This window comes from Solanum tuberosum, unplaced genomic scaffold (assembly GCF_000226075.1).
Source record: "Solanum tuberosum cultivar DM 1-3 516 R44 unplaced genomic scaffold, SolTub_3.0 scf00280, whole genome shotgun sequence".
NCBI lineage: Eukaryota > Viridiplantae > Streptophyta > Magnoliopsida > Solanales > Solanaceae > Solanum > Solanum tuberosum.
Genome location: NW_006239205.1, coordinates 494,096 through 510,897, shown reverse-complemented (window position 1 = coordinate 510,897; position 16,802 = coordinate 494,096). Strand labels below are relative to the sequence as shown.

At 34.3% G+C, this 16,802-nt stretch overlaps 1 protein-coding gene across 1 annotated transcript; it reads right to left on the bottom strand.

The window, feature by feature from the left end:
* Window positions 1-5,325: 5,325 nt before the first annotated feature.
* Window positions 5,326-14,028, bottom strand: LOC102599317 (kinesin-like protein KIN12B). Its single transcript, XM_006358729.2, has 16 exons — window positions 13,662-14,028; window positions 12,929-13,066; window positions 12,656-12,739; window positions 12,407-12,532; window positions 12,242-12,301; window positions 12,101-12,154; window positions 11,918-12,010; window positions 11,167-11,262; window positions 10,745-10,890; window positions 9,751-9,900; window positions 9,447-9,576; window positions 8,031-9,335; window positions 7,858-7,956; window positions 7,621-7,773; window positions 6,740-7,540; window positions 5,326-5,805 (listed from the first exon to the last, which is right to left on the bottom strand). The coding sequence occupies exons 1-16, from the start codon at window positions 13,971-13,973 to the stop codon at window positions 5,494-5,496; spliced, it is 4,059 nt and encodes a 1,352-aa protein (XP_006358791.1). The 5' UTR covers window positions 13,974-14,028; the 3' UTR covers window positions 5,326-5,493.
* Between the last annotated feature and the right edge of the window lie 2,774 nt (window positions 14,029-16,802).

Below are 16,802 nucleotides of genomic sequence, written 5' to 3'. Positions count from 1 at the left end.
AGCGTGGGTTGTGGAAAAGATAGGATTGTTGTTATTAGAAAACAGCTGTTAGTGGGGACAAAAACAAATTGTGTCTGATTAACTCCAGTTGTTTTGATTAAGAATTATGTCTTGTTAAATTAATGCAATTCAGCTGGAATCCAAAGCCCCCTCTACTAATTAATCTCCTTAAATTTTACTTTCATACAACTAAATTTCACAATAATTCATAACAATGATGGAGTCAGTATAATTTTACGGGTAGAGTCTAGAAATGTTTTACTTCTATCTTACAGAGATAGAAAAAATGTTTTCAAAAGACTTTTGACCTAAGTTACGTAAAGAAATAGAGGCAGAGCAAGGGAGGATCGACAGAAAATTACATAATTTATATATTGCTAAAATAATTTGTTGTTTAGTGAAAATTTTAACTCCGTTGAGTAATATATATATATATATATATATAAAAGAATCTACATTGTAAAACCAGGTTGGCAATGGTGAAGTTCTGACTTGGCTAAGGAATCAGATGACTTTTGTGAAAATCCCTTCTGCTTAAAGAAATAAATAATGGATTTTTTATAAATATAGAGAGAGAGAGAGGGATTATAGTGAGATAAATATGGCATTTTAAAGATTTTTGGAAAGATGAAATGTACGCCGACTTAATTACTTTTATCTTTATAGGTATGAACGTTGTTTCGAATAAAGCCTCGGCACAAAAGAAAGAAAGAAATTGAAGGAGGATTCAATAAACCGATAAAATAATATGATACAAAATACATGAAGCAACATATAATAATAAACATGAAGAAAGAAAGCTATTACTAAAAATAATAGGTTATCCCCACCTCTCCAACAAGCAGTATGTGAATTCATATTCACATATTTAGTAAATCTTTTAATATATATTTTCTGACTTGATATTCAAATCTTGAATATAAAAAAAAATACTATGAGAGTACTTTCTTGATTTATTGGAGGTGATTTCAATTTTATAATTTTTATTTGAATAAAAATCACTCAATACAGACGAGATTGTGTTTGGACTTCTAGCTTCGCTCGAGCCTTGTTCGCTACAATTTAAATTAATCGAGACCATAATACGAATACGAAACAAAAAAGACAGGGAGAAATGGATAAGTAGAAAAAGCATAAAAGAATAGAAAAGAAGTAGTGGAATTCAGATGTGTAGAAATCCTTTAATATTTTTTTCTCCATGAAAAGCTGTCAGCAAATTTACTAACATCTTATAAACACCAACAAAAAGAAATCTTCATCCATATAACTTGTTTTTGGAGGCTGTTCTAAAATCTATTTTTTTAAAACAAAAAAAAAATCATTTGATTTAATATAAAATATGTAATAATATTTTCCTTCTTTTGTATAAATAGTTAATCAATTTTATTATTTATCTTTTTAGTTGGTAAACATGTTATATATTCATCGATTATTTTTAGTTCAAATAATTGAATGGACAGTCAGTTAAGACGTTAATCTTTTTTTTCAAACGCTTGAAAGATACTTCCGGAAAAGAAGATACATGAATCTTCCTTTATTATTAGTCCTCAATAAAGTCAATTTGGTTGGTGAAAATAAAAAGATTTCAGTTATTTGTTAAATCACCTTTGATTATACCAAACCATTAATTAAAATCATGAACAAAAGAATTTTTTTTAAAAATAAAATAAAAAAGAATGATGGATTTTGACTGCATGAATAGATTTTTAATAATAGCATTTCCCATAATTAACTCCGGACATAACGAAAAATTAGGGTCCACAATGAAAGGGAAATATTTTGAGAGGGATTGATTGAATAAATTTGTTATAATTGAATATTATTGATCAACCAATTGTTTTTTGAGATAAGGGTGGGGTGGGGATGGGGGTTAAGGATGTGACATTTGGATACTAGCTAGTCTTATGTAGAGGCGTAGTCAGGTGTAGTGAGAGGTGATTAGTTGAATATCATTGATAAAAAAATTATACAAAATATATAGATTAAGTATTATTTTTCAAATGTAAGATACTAATTTTTGAATATTCTTAATAAATTTTTGACTTTACCATTGAACTCTCATGCTAGAAAATTATTACTTATACATTATGCCACAAGTTCATGTTATATTATTCATCATATAATAAATTTTATGCTATAATTATTACTTATCTCATAATAATTTACATATTTTATTTCCTGCATAACTAGTATGCTGATTAAACAACTTGAAGTGTATGTTATATATTAGGGGTTGTGATAGAGTAATAAATACTCTTCCTTCTTAATCATCCGATGTTTTGTATTGGAATTTTGAGTGTAGAGTCGTATATGTTAGGAAATGTTTCACTTCAATATAAAAAGTTTCGACGTAAATTCAAATTTAGTCGAATCTCAATATAAATATTGAATACAAATGTGAATTCAAATACAAATTTTTCGACGTGAATTCAAATAGAAACCTATCAATAAGGGTTGTGAATTGTGATGAAGTAGTGTTAAATACTACATCTTCATCCTTACAAATATCACATATTCAAGTTTTGAGTACATAATCATCTTTGTTAGAGTGTTTTATACCTCAATATATAACTTTTCGACATGAAATTAAATTTGATCAAACCTCAATATTAATATCAGATATCAAATAGAAAAAAAATAATTAAAAAAAATACATGTACTATACTTTGGATTATTAAGTCCTTGTTGTGTGGTTGGAAGAGGGGTCCAATTACCAGGCTGTCAATATAATTTTCCCTATCATGCTGTATATATCATACCTTCCATTCACTTTATGTCTCTTTCTTCCAACTTAAGCAGCAAATTTATCATATGATAAATAAATTAAATAAATTATTAAAAAACAGGTTGTGATTGTGAAGATTGAATAATCAACTTCATCATTTTGCTTTCACCAACTATATCTTTTACATTCTCATTTAATTTCATCAAATCTATTGTAATCTTTAGAAGAATATCTCAAGATTTCTACTTAAAATGTGTCTATTTCAAGTACTTAGATTTGGATTATAGCAAAGTGATTTGCTTTATTGTCAATGTAATCTTGCTTAGCAGTATTTTATTAAAGCACATTTTACTCTAATAAGACATTAATTAGTACTAACTACTTTAACAATATCATTATTGAATTTGATTTTGTAAATCATGTTATAATCAAAGATCAAATAAGATAGGGGAATCTCAATAAATTAAGTATTCTCATACCTACATATTTTTCCTTTTTTTCATATAATTGAGAAATCTTGCGGGCCATTCATTACACACATTTCGAAACTAGGGGGAGTAATGGACCACCCTATTTATCCTTTTCTACTTTAATATAAGGTTTCTGTAGTAGAAATAACGCCTATCAAACACTTTTTCGATCATGTAATTGAAAAATAATCACTATTCTTATGCATTTTTTCATGGAGTTTCACTAATGGAATATGAAACTTCATGATAATAATTACGTAGTAATAGAAGTCTGCTTATGCTGCTTCAACGATGCTTTTTTGCTCTCGAGCGCTAGTGGATACGGGAGGGAGCAGGCAAAGTGTGTCATTCGTAATTAATAGAAAAATACCATTACTTTGCCTTTTTGTTGAACCGCCAACACGAAAATGATTTTGGAATTGCATAGAAAGTGCTTTTTTTATGTCTCGGATATTCAAGGGCTAAAAAAAGCTATTTGTGATAGGATTTGAATCTATGACGTAGGCCTGACCTATATATCACGCGCTACACTCTTACCGCTCAACCAAAGTCCATGGGGAAAATGTCAATATACCTAATATCTAATTTGACTTCATTTAGATACATGATGCAAAAAAGTAGACAGTATTTTATTTTTCCATTTTGGTAAACTGTAATAAGAAAAACATTGTAGCCACAGAAAAACAGTCACTTTCTTTTGTAATTTATATTTATTTATTTTTGCAGAGAGTTGTTTCTCTCCATGGGCCAAATGAGATATAGTAATTAACAAACAATTTATCTATAATGGACCACAAAGACTTGCCCCATGTTACTGTTCCATTTCCTTTTCCTGTTTAAAATGGTAGGTGTTTCATCTACTAATGTCATTTTCCTCACCATTTGCCCCATTGATTTTTATTGAAGGAGGTGCCTATCCCTTCCTATAATAAAAGGATATATATTTGTTATATACATACATATATCATCATGTTTTAGGATAACATATATCTAGTAGTGTTTCTTAATCACATAAATGGGCTAAAAGGAATATCTCAACAATTAAATCATTTAAATAATTTAGTTGGTCGGACTTGTGTAGAGATACAATTTTGTTAGGTGATTTCATCTTATCTGCCTTGGTACGGTAAGGTGAAAACACAATATATACTTATTGAAATATTCGAGATGCATACGAGCTGGTGTGGTCTGAACATTGGTGTTATGAAAGCAATTATGGGATCCACAACAATTCCATGGCTAATATATGGCTAGGGAATGAGAGCCTACATGGTATCTTTCCTATCTTTTGTATTTGAGTGAAAAAGAAGTGACTATGCAAAAAAGAGAGAGAAATGGTCCACAAGTAGGGAGAGTTACATGTCAGAGTAGACAATCCCACAAGCTACTTGTTTAATGGTCTCCAAGATATGATAGACTACAATATCAACAAAGTTGCCAAAGTTTTCCAAAGTACTAATGGACTGTCTGTTCTTGGCATCGAAATATTATACAAAAAAATGCAATGGGCATACTAGTCTGAGCCACTTGAAGATTGCCCCCTATCCTCTTGACACCAAAACCAAGCAAATAAATGATCTAAGCTACTACATGTTCATACTTGGGATCTTTTCACTGTTCCTGTTGTCTCTACTTCTAGGTCCCACCCTATCCAAATAATGCACATTCCAAATTTTTGAATAAAGAAAAACAATGGATACCTTCCCCACAAAACCCCTCAACATATGATTTTCAATGTTGTGTAGAAAATAATAATAATATCACATATACCATCTTCCACATCCACATATAGTTTTCAATATTTGAAATATGGACTTGCCAAAAATGAATGGAGGAAAAAGATTGACAGCATATAATTTACTATACCAATTCAAAACTGGGATAAAACAGCTAGTGCACAAGGGTTCAGAGAATGAAAATGTACCTTTGTGGATGACTCTTGAATCCAACACTTGTATTAAGCCCACATCAGTAAGCAAGCAAGATCATGTTGATATCTGAGACTGAGAGAACAAAAAAGCATATCATTTTGTTTAATGAAATTGGAAGATATACGACGAATGGGATTCGAACACAATGCCTCACATAAATTTTGAACCATTGGACAAAAAAAACCAATCATTAGGCCTATTGATCAAAAGAGCTTGATAGATTAAGTTGTTTCTTTCACAATTGGTGAGACAATTCCTATCATTGAAATTTGAAGAGAAAAGCTACACCTTTCCAAAACTATGTAAACACACTATTATTGGTACATACAACAAACACCCACCACCTTTACATCACATATTGTCTAGTCTATATGTTGCACCTATCATATCCAGAGAACCAAGAAGAGGGCTCTACTAATTTTGACAAGTCCTCCTCCTCTTCTCTATTGTAAAATGACTCAAATTCTTCTCTGCTCAGCTGATCACCTCCATGATTCATCTCCCTTGCATCATATGTTATTGTCTCGGAATTAACAATGACTTCTGATCTCTCTTTAGGCAGACGGGATTCTTCGAGTAACTGATTCAAATTGTTGATCTCCTTTTCATGTTTTTTCTTCAGTTTATCAATCTGTCTGTAAGCTGTCTTAGCTTCGTGCTCTGCCTCAATAGCTCGTTTCTGCACAAGATTAGAACTTATCAGATAACTATGGCTAAACAATACATATCTAAAAGAAGGGTAACGTGCTTCGGGACAACCAAATAATGGCACTATGAGCCGCTGTAATCTCGTATGATATATCATGAAAAGCAAAGTTCAAAATATTCGTCACCTAAAGTAATTCTACAACACAATTAACTGTTTAACACTAATAGCTCAAGCCAACATAGCCAGTTTCCACATACAGTGGAGGTACTACATTATCCACAGTCAATGAGTATAGACATTCTTCTAGAGGACCAAGTAAGCAAACAGATCCAAATGCTCATTCGACATAGCCATAATAATTTCAAGAAAAACATGAAAGATATAAAACACTGTAGAAAAGAGTTTGTAGGAGATCAAAACAACAGAAAATAATATCTACATTCAGATGAAAATGTCAGGTTATATATTGATTGCAAATACTTGTTCGAGGTAAGGAGGAAGAGAGTGTCATCTGTTTCAGTAAGATTATAAAAAGAAATATTTCCTTGTTTTGAGAAGAAAGTGGAAGACAATAAGAACTGTTTCCTTGTTGAGAAATATTTCTGTATCATACTGGTTCCAGTGAGGTTAGTTCAAACACTCCTCACAGTACTTGGTATAGTATTTTTATAGAAGATGTGTTAACTCATCTTACATGACAAGCCTTGTAATTACAGGGATATATTCACACAAAAGCATTGAAAATGTGAGACCCTTTATGTAGAATTGGAATTAGAAGTAAAAGAAGATGGCATCACAGGTGGAAAGAGAGACATATAGGAACTATATAATGATCAAGGAGTAGCATCATAATGAGTGTTGACTGTAAACGACTGGGAAAGCAAGCGTTGGTGTTGCAATGACAAGAAAATACATACTGATAGAATAAAGCGAAACTAGGAACAATTGATTCCAAAAAACTCACCTCAGCAGCTGTGATAGCTTCTTCGGCCTCTTTAAGCCGCACAAGCAATTCACCAGCTGCTTGTACAGCTTCAGCAGTATCTCTCAGTTGGGCCTGAAGCCCCTTATTTTCATCCCTATAATAGCGCCTCTCTTTTTCCCTTTCCACCTTTAGAGCTGAAATTTCAGCAGCAAGAGCATTGATAAATTTAGATTCAGCACCCCTCACTCCTGCCTTTGCAGCTGCTTTCTTGACATCCTCTATACCATCTTGGATCTTCCTATGCCTTATAAGCAATTGCATATGCTTCTCTTCAAGTTCAGCATACTGTTCAAGCATGCGTGCATGTCCCTGCATTGCCATCTGCATTGCTTCTTTCAGCTCTTCCGAGCACTTCTTCTCCAAATTCAGTTCTTGTTTATGCTTTTCAGCCATGCTGCGGCTAGCTTCTAAGTCTAACCTCAATTCTTCTACAAGAGACATCCATTTACTCTCTGTTTCGGACCATTGAATCCTCTCCTTTTCAAGTCTCTGTTCAGCACTCTCCTCAGTTGACTCTGGAATAGTGGATAAAACCGAAGGCTCACTTGACTCACATGGATAAGCTAATTGCAGAGGAGAACTTCCTTTCTTGGATGGCTTCGGTGAAGAATCTACATAGAAGTAGAGCTGGCTTCTCAAATCCTGAATCTCCTCCATCAAAACATCCCTCTCACCCAAGTCAAAGAAGTTTCGATACTGTTCCAGCTCATCTTGAACTCTTCTTATTTCAATTTTCGCACTTAATATTTCTGGATGATTCTCATATTTTTCCTTCAGAAGCTGAAAATCATGAATTAGACATGTATAGCAAGAGGAAAAAATGTACATATCAATAGACAACGTTCAAGTCAGACACATACCTTATGCTCATGAGTGAGTGATAACAATTCATCCTCCATGAACTCCTCTGTTGGTAAAATTCCATCCATTAAGCTCTCAAGACGAGCAATCTTATCCTCGCGTGTTTGGCCAATAATGGCATTGCATTCTCGCTCATGTTTGTACTGTTGAATCTGCCCATTGATTGCAATACATGTAAAATAGATGAAGGAAATAATGAATGTCGCAAGTTGCTCAATTGACCAACCAAAACCTACCAAGCGGTTGAGTTGCATGATCTCAGAAGTTTGCTTGGCACATATTTCTTCAAGTGCCATCTCCCTCCGTATTGCTCCTGCCAATACTTTTTCTACAGCCTGTAAAAATATTGCACAGAAATAAATACGACAGAGTACAAAAGCCAAACAATTCATAAAATCTTCAAACTTACTTTGGGTACTTGAATCTTGAACTTTTCGCAGGACTGTGATCCATCAGCAGGTACCAACTGTGATCCATCAGCAGGTACCAACTGTAATCCATCAGCAGGTACCAACAGTGATTCATCGACACGAACCAATTGCATGTTTGAGCCATCATTGGCATATTTAAGCTCTTGCTGGGAATTCCTTTCCTTGCATTTACTACACAAGAAAATTGACCCTCCTTCAAATGACTGATCATCTGTAACAATAGTTTGGACCCCAACATCTACTTTAGCAACTGGAATAATTGCTCTAATATCAGCAGGTTTGCAAGAAAATCTGAACGAGGACCGCCTCAAAGATGTACTCTGGCGATTACTTATAATTTCAAGTCCCCTATGTAGACTAGCAGCTAAATGTTCAGTCGATGTAAAACAACTTTTACTTCTCTGATTAGCTTGAGAGTCCAAACAAATACTGTTTGAAGGCTTTGCGAACGAAAAATGTGGTTCATCCAGCTTACTCTCTCTAAGATCCTTCTGAGAAGCACTCAGCATTGATGATGTCCTTAGACTTTTTCTACTGCTATTAACTCTTGGTGAAACACTTGGAGTGGGAGATTTCAAAATAGGAGATATATCATTTGTAACTACACTAACGTCTCTACAGGCTGCATCACCCTCTGAACATTTAGAAGAGTTTTCAGGAGTTCTTTCATTGTAGCCTTCACATTGCTCTGAAGCTATTTCTTCTACCAGCTCCCCTTTTACTCCTTGATTGAGCAAATTAATGGCCAGTGATGGCAAACAATCTTGAGAAGAATCACTATCAAGCCTCTTCGACATGGATTTCTTCAAATCAGCCTCAACATTTTCTTCTTCGCAACTTTGGTGAATTGATTCTTCAGCCATCGAACAATTTTCCAAGTTCTGCAGCCCAGCACCATGAATAACTTTGTTTTCAGGTTGGACAACTTGTTCAGGTACCTCTTCCTCCATGGTGACGTCTGCATCCTCAGAACCTACCTCTCCCTTGCATGAGCTGTGCTTTTCCTCATTACCTCTTTCAGCAGGACCAACCAAGAAACTCTTGGAAAGAGTTTTTCGCAAGATACCAACCTCTTTACTTCCTCCCGGTAGGAGACCTAATAGTTCAGCTTCCTCAACGATCTCCATTTCTGTGTCACCATCTTCATCTAGAGGAGGTAATGTCATTGGACGGTTGAGGCTGAATTTCAAAAGGTTTAAGCTTCTACGCGCATTCCACCCCGATGAATGATTTCCATTTTGATCTGCTTGAGATCCATTTGCCTTCACTCTTATCAGTTCATCCTGTAAAGAGAAAGGAAAAGAGGGCATTCATTCCACCAAGACTCACAAAAACAGGAATACGCCAGCCAATTGTTAAGACAGATACAAACAAAAATGGGTTTAGGTGTTTGCCTTTAACTGTCGTATTACTTCCCTCAAGACGTTTACATCATCTTGCATCTCCTCATTGACAACAGCCTTATTCTTGATTGCCTTTGCGCGCTGGGCAAATCTCAGGGTACTGAGAGTCTCACTCTTACAACTGCATTATCAAGAAGAATAAAGGACTCCAAATTATCAACAATTACATATACAACAACAACAACATACCCAGTGTAATCCCACGAGTGGAGAACTTCAAGAATAGTTAAAGATATTGAAATGTAAACTTTACAAGAATGAAATACAATTGAGGCAAATATGGTTCTGGTTCTACCTCTGGGCTGGAGAAATGGCACATATCATTGCAAGTTTTGCATTCCCACCAAGAGATTCCTGTAACAAAAATGTCAACTTGGAATCTCTATAGGGAATGTGCCGATGCTTTCCTGTTTGGGAAACTTCTGCTAGAATGTTTATCAAGTTCCTGCAAATCTCAAAAAGAAAAATCGTGTAATCAGAAGCGAAGGTGAAAAATATAATTTCAAACCAAAGAGATGAAAAAGTTACAGATTTGACACCCTACGGATGACAAGAATTGAAATTCTGCAAAACTCTTACAGAAAAAGGAAAAGACTAAGCTTCACTATTTTTCTATTAAGTCGGTCCTTATAAATGATTTTAGTTATAGGAGAAAAAACCAGTATAACCAGCTTTTTGACATTTATTGGCAACCGTCTGACCTTAATGTCAAGGAAATGAATTTCTCATGCACTCTCTTCTCTAGAATATACCCGCCCACATTCATTCATAACATAAAGGTATATCTGACACATTCATAGGTAGTCGGTACTATATAGCATGTCTTAAATGCCCAGATTCTAGGAAGCTGCCATTGGAGATCTACTTTCCATTATCCAAAACCATGATAAGCACAGACTTTTCTAACAACCCACTTCATATCATTTAGAAGAAACAATTTCAGTTCAGGAAGAAGAGAATGCAGGAAAAACATTCACATTGTTTGTTTCAAATAATAATCTTACACTACGTGTGTGGCTTTCACTTGCAGATAAAAGAACTCTTTTACCTGTCACAAGGTGTGCATGATCATACCAAGAAAGTAAAACTTCCAGAAAGAGAAAAGGATCCCTAGATGGATCAATGCAATGGCGCCAAGGCCAAGATTGCTGAATGAAGTAAAACTCGTTACATCTTAAAATGGACCAAGTTCCTCTCTTCTTCATCCAATTAGCTAATGAGAAATATGAAATGCATGTTTATGAGTAGATGACTAAACCACAGAGAATTTGTCCAACTTAAGAACATACCCCAGCTGTGACAGGGAGCGATTGATGTTCCCAGCTTCCTTCAGGCGCTCTCCAGCTGCTCCAGTTAGTTTTTGCCTTTCTGATCCAGCAAGATCAACAAGATTTATCCTGCTCGTCTTTAGGCGGCTTAAGCCATCGGCCATACTCTGAAAATAAAATTTTATAAGAGATCAACAGCAAACATTTTCAAATCTCAAATACAACGAACAACTTGGAAGGTAGCAAGTCTTTCCATGCACCCTCTCACAGCCACAGGAATATGCAAAATTGCTTTGTAAAACAAAAAATGACAAGAACACATCATGCACAACTTGGCAGTTAGTATTTCTTATAGAGATCAGATTATTGTAATAAGGATGGTAAAAGGTCTAGGGGATCATTATAGATCAGATGATAGTCATAAGGATATGAGAAGTTATTACCTTGCAATGTGATTCAACAACACAAGTAAATACACTGTGAGAACGTGAACTCTCAGCATTTATACTAGTAGCGCCAGTTCTCCTGTTTGACAAACCCTGTAACATTCATTGAGCAAGTTCTATTAGCTTTTCTAAGTACATCAGGCCATCTTCAGGAGGCAGCTCAAATAATACAAGTCAAAGAAACAAAAGAAGAATGCAGATGAGAAAATTTGGCACTAATCTCAGATATTACTTGCTAAAAAACTGGCTTTACTTAACAAATGCACAGATTGAAACCAGAGGTTTTTTCACTGTTACTGGACAGGAACTTCAAAGAAGAGAGATGATGAAAAAGTAAAATATGTTACCCCCTCTATTTTCATGTGGAGCACAACATTGAAAAAAGAAAAAAAAAGGACACCAACAAACTGCAGCGAGATTCAACAAAGCAAGGGCATTAAGTTAAGGGAAACTAAGACTCTTGCACTTCCTCCTTGAGGAAATCACAACAGTGAGAAAGAGTGGAGAAAAAGAAGATAATAAGATAAGATCAAGTTTCTTTCATTAAAATATATGGACATTTCACTATGTCTAAGGCAGTGACGAATATTTAGTCTCAACTTTCAATGGTGGGGCAGAGACCTCACAAACTGAGAATATGTACTGCACAACAGTTATCATTTCTTGGTCTTTTATCACAATTAACCTAGATGTGAATGCAATATTCATTTGTCCACACAATGTTATAATAAAAGGTTGCAGTCTGAACCTTCATCAAAAGCTTTGTCACATCCTTCATCGTAGAAACACATTCCTCGGTCAAATTTTCGACATATACACCAGTTCTCACATCCTCCCTTAGCTGAAAAGTGAGCCAATTAAAATTTATTAATATAGCATTCTCAGATATTAGATAATGAGTCAATATCGCTGTATGTTAGTTTTCTTCTACCTGGAGGTTTCGCTGACTAGGATCCAATAGATCAGTGATTTGTTCATTGTATATCTGCAAGTCATGAGTACTCAAGAACTTAGAAGAAGAGTTATGTAAGGACCTTATTCACCATGCAAAGAATCAGTCAAGTTGCCTAACCTCAAGAAAAGAGCACCGACATTGATAGGCAAGCTGCTTGTCAGAATGTTTGACTTGTTCCTGCAGAGGAAATGAATTCACTAAGATCATACAAATTTTATACAGCCTACAGCACAACTGAGAAAAGGTAACATACATATAAGAGAAGACACAACAGAATATCACCTCCTCAATTCGTTCAAAAAGTCGTTGAAAAACACGTGGTGTTAAGCCTTGTTGATCACTTGTTAAGTTTTCATCCAACAAGGCGTTGGCTGGTCCCCATATTGTATATGTCTTTCCACTACCAGTCTGATTAATCCAAGTCATATCAACCATTAAGGGGACATCACGTCAGCAAAATACTTTACAATAGAATATCTGACATCCTGCAGTTTATATTTAGCATATTGCAAAACATAAGGCTAAAATTACCTGCCCGTAAGCAAATACTGAGCTGTTAAACCCAGCGAGGCAATTTTCAACAAGAGGAGCTCCCACAAGCTGAAATATATCTAGCTGAAAGATCAAAACAAAGCAGAATCATTCACATTAATTGATATCGTACTTCTAGGCATACCTATCAAATTTAAAAACATTAAGTTCAAACATCCAAATCAACAAGGAAGAATCAAGCACATATCTTTTCAATTATCATGCAGTACTTAATCAAATTGATCTCCCTACAAGCAAAACATTTCATTTTACCTGTGTTGATTGGACATCAGCGATAGAGTCATATGTAAAACTGTGTCCTGATATTGACAAAGAATCATTAGAGACCTTTTGGGCAACAATTTCACCCTCTTCCTCATCCTTGGTTGGTGGCCTCATCCTCACTATAACCTAAAATCATTGCAGGATCATAAGCTCACAAATTATACTACTTCACACATACAGAATACGTTAGAGCCAGAAATTGATAAACACGGATGGTAGAGAACGGCAAGCAAAAGCATGATACCAGAAAGAAATGCATGTTTCTATCAATGAAAACAACTACCAAGTGTGAAAAGTCTTTATCTTTAACACATTTCAAGTAAACTGATCTTACAGGTCAAATGAGTTAGTTCCTTTGGGGTTCCATCATCATTTGAAAATCAGATTTTAGTGATATAGCAACAACACCACCAACATACCCAGTATAGTCCTACAGGTGGGGTCTGGGGAGGGTACAACATACACAGACCTTATCCCTACCTCAGTTCAAAGGGAAAAAACTCAACATTTACGAAACGTTAGCAGTATCAATAACAAGATAATCACAGGAGACAACAAGTAATGAAAGAAAACTAAGAGTGACAAATACAGAAATAGTAAAATGATAAAATTTTAGTTATAAAGCAGTTAATTTAAATTAGATTTTTCTTCAACAAATTCAAATTCAAAAAACTGCAATTCATAATTCAACTGAAAATTAAATAAATTTCATGGAATTTACTTTAACTCCAGAGTCGGAAGATCCAGCAACAACAGCGCCAATCTCCGAACCAACAGATTCAACACTGAGCTTCCGCTTCAAAGGATTAGAATTAGGATGCCGAGGAGGTAACGGACTCTTCATCATCTTCATACCGGTAACAGCCGGTGAGGAATTCAGATCTGAAGGAGGAGCATTCTCTTTAGACGACTTGTTCTTCCGGTACGGCGGTGGCGTCAGCCATTTCTGCCTCGTAGAGCTAGGGTTTGGACTCGACATTGCTTCGTGATTCTCCCTTAATATTGTGCTTCTTGGTTGTACTGAATGCTTCATTGTTTGTACAGAAAAATGGTGGATTTTGGGGGGTTAGGGTTAAGGAAGAAAGAAAACTAGCCGTTAAGAAGTGATGAGATTTGAATTTGAAATAGGGGAAGAAGAAGGGTTAATGGTATATGAAACTATCTGAGCCGTTGATTTTGATCGAACGGTTCAAGGTGTAGGATTCGAACCGGAAATGTATTTTTGAATGGTGATACATATCGTTTTATAATATACCAGTATATACCCATATTGCGCGATCAATTAATAAGCAGTCTCCTAAATATTTATTTATTGATAATTTCTAAAATTCAACTTAATATAAAATGATATCAATTTCTAAAAATCAGATATCGATTATACGATATTTTAGCACTATTTAATTCTTACAAATAAATGATATTCATATGAATTTATTTTTCAGTCAATATTGGATAACACATAGAACAGATAAGAATATACAAAAAAAAAAAAAAAAACTTATAACATTTAATTTTTATTGCAATAAACATTCATGAAGATGACCGGTAAAATCGGAAAAAAGTTATTGCATGTGTATAAATGAGTAACCAACATTTTAAGAAATATATACTTTTTATTAAGAATTTAAAAAAAACTAGCCCAAATCTGCTAAACAAATAAGTCAGTAATATGAAATGTTTTAACCATCCTTTTTCCAAAATATATGATTAATTCTCTTTTTCTTAACAAAGATTTGATCTATATAGCGTACATCATATTTTTATGACAAAATATAGAAATTTCAAGTCATTTAAAAAATATAAATCGTGGGTCATTTGAAGATAGTGAAAATCTTGTCTATAAATATGGACGCAATAGAACGGAATAATAGAGGAGGCATGGGTTAGATTACGAAGAATAAGTTCCTTCTCTAGCCATATATTCAAATTTTCTCCGCCAATTATCTAATAACCTGCCTTCCCTTAAAAGAAAAGATTAAGATTAAAAAAAAATATATAATGGTTGTCATTCCTTGAATCAGAGGTACTAGATAATCGATTTCATCAATCAACTTTATCAACCAACTTCATTGTGTTGAACATTTACTCTTTACTTATTCACCTTATTCTTCTTATCAAGATAAATGACCAATAATCCAAATCAAACCGCAATGATTCTTAAATTGCTCGTGTTGTTTCTTATTGTCATATTTGCAATATTTTTTCTATATTCGTTCTCTTTGGATCATAATATTAATGATCATTCCTTGATTTTTCTTTTCTTGTCATGTATAACTAATACTTGTACTATGTACGTATGTTTAAACAGTATATCAAATAAGTTATTAAAAATATATAAAAAAAATTTGGTGCATACATTAAAACAAAGAAAGTAATACTTTATACTTGGCCAAAAACCTAATTTTAAAAGTTAGAAAGTTTTCTTCTATAACTAATTTTTTTCTATTATTTATTTAGTTAGTTTGCTTAGTTTGAATAGTATGAATCTCCCCGCATCCAATGGCAGGTTCTTACACGAAAACATCATTTTCTGTGTTTTCTATCCGACTTGCATGAGTTAAGCATGCCACTCGAACTTTGCATGAGATTCATAGTTGCATTACTTATAGCTTTCTTATTTGTAGACAAAGCAAATTCAAAATTGTCTTTCATTCCAAGACACAACTTGTATCCATGCACTTCATGATATTCGCCTGGAGTTTGCTCCTAGAATTATAGTCATTCTTGCCCCCTCATGTCGATCCCACGATCCTCTTATTCATTCTCATTGAATGACAGCAGGGGAGCAAATCCAACTAGAAAAATTCATATTGGGCTTAGGGATAATCAGACTCGAGTTGATGATCACTTCCACAAGATGACACTCTACCGCTGAGTTATATCTCATCCCCGCCCCATCGCAAAATAGAACTGACTAATCCTAAGTCAAAGGTTCGGGAAATTCAACGCCCTATTCTTGAACAACTTGAAGCCAGACATTTTTTTCGTACTATTACGAATATGAAAATAATGATCAAAATTGAATTCAATAGTCAATTGCCTCTATTTGAAATAGGATTAAATATCAATTTTGAAGGAATTGAAGTTACATCTCTTTTTCATTCAAGAGTTCTTATACGTATTCACTCCCCTTTAAGACATATGTGACTAGAGCCGTCAAAACGGGTTAGCCCAGCCCTACTCCACCCAAGCCCCGTGGGCCAAAGAATTTGATGGGCTGGGGCGTGCCGGCCCTTCATTTCAAAGGGCTGTAAAATGGTCAACCCGGTCCAACCTCAGAAGGGTCAAGGGCTGAGGCGGGCCAGCGCTCTTTTTTTTTTTAATGTCAAATCAATGTCACAAATAGTAACATTGTTTCAATAATTCTAAATAAAAAATCTAGCAATAAATATTTAAAGAAAAAAAGAATAATCTCTTAAGTAAATAATATCTAAAAAACAAACTAGTAAACTAAAGAACACTTCTAACTATAACTTTAGTTAGCAATACATAATTACTTAAAGTATTTTGTTAAATGAAATCAAGAAAATTGTTACATGCGTGAAAATTGTTCAATGTCGTAGCAGAAACGAGACGACAATAAAACTATAAGAGTAAAGAGACAGAGAGTTGTAGTTCAAGAATTTAGATATTAGGGCTTAGGGACTTAAGTTTTTAAGAGTAATGGCTTTAGAATTTATAAGGCTTTAGCCTTTTAAATCTTCACGTACTAGTAGTCTAGTAGTACTAATCTACTATAGTTGTATAGGTTAGAGGTTACATTTAAGTTTTCTAGTTTTTAATATCTATTTTAATTTAAATAATTTGGCCCATAGGCCAACCCCGGCCCGGCCCCGATCAAGCCTCAAGGGCTAAGGGCCTA

Coding starts and splice junctions, on each gene's coding strand:
- LOC102599317 (XM_006358729.2), bottom strand. CDS start 13,973: ATGAAGCATTCAGTACAACCAAGAAGCACAATATTAAGGGAGAATCAC. Junction 11,263..11,917: donor TGACAAAGCTTTTGATGAAG/GTTCAGACTGCA, acceptor TGAATGTTACAG/GGTTTGTCAAACAGGAGAAC. Junction 9,577..9,750: donor GCCATTTCTCCAGCCCAGAG/GTAGAACCAGAA, acceptor TTGATAATGCAG/TTGTAAGAGTGAGACTCTCA.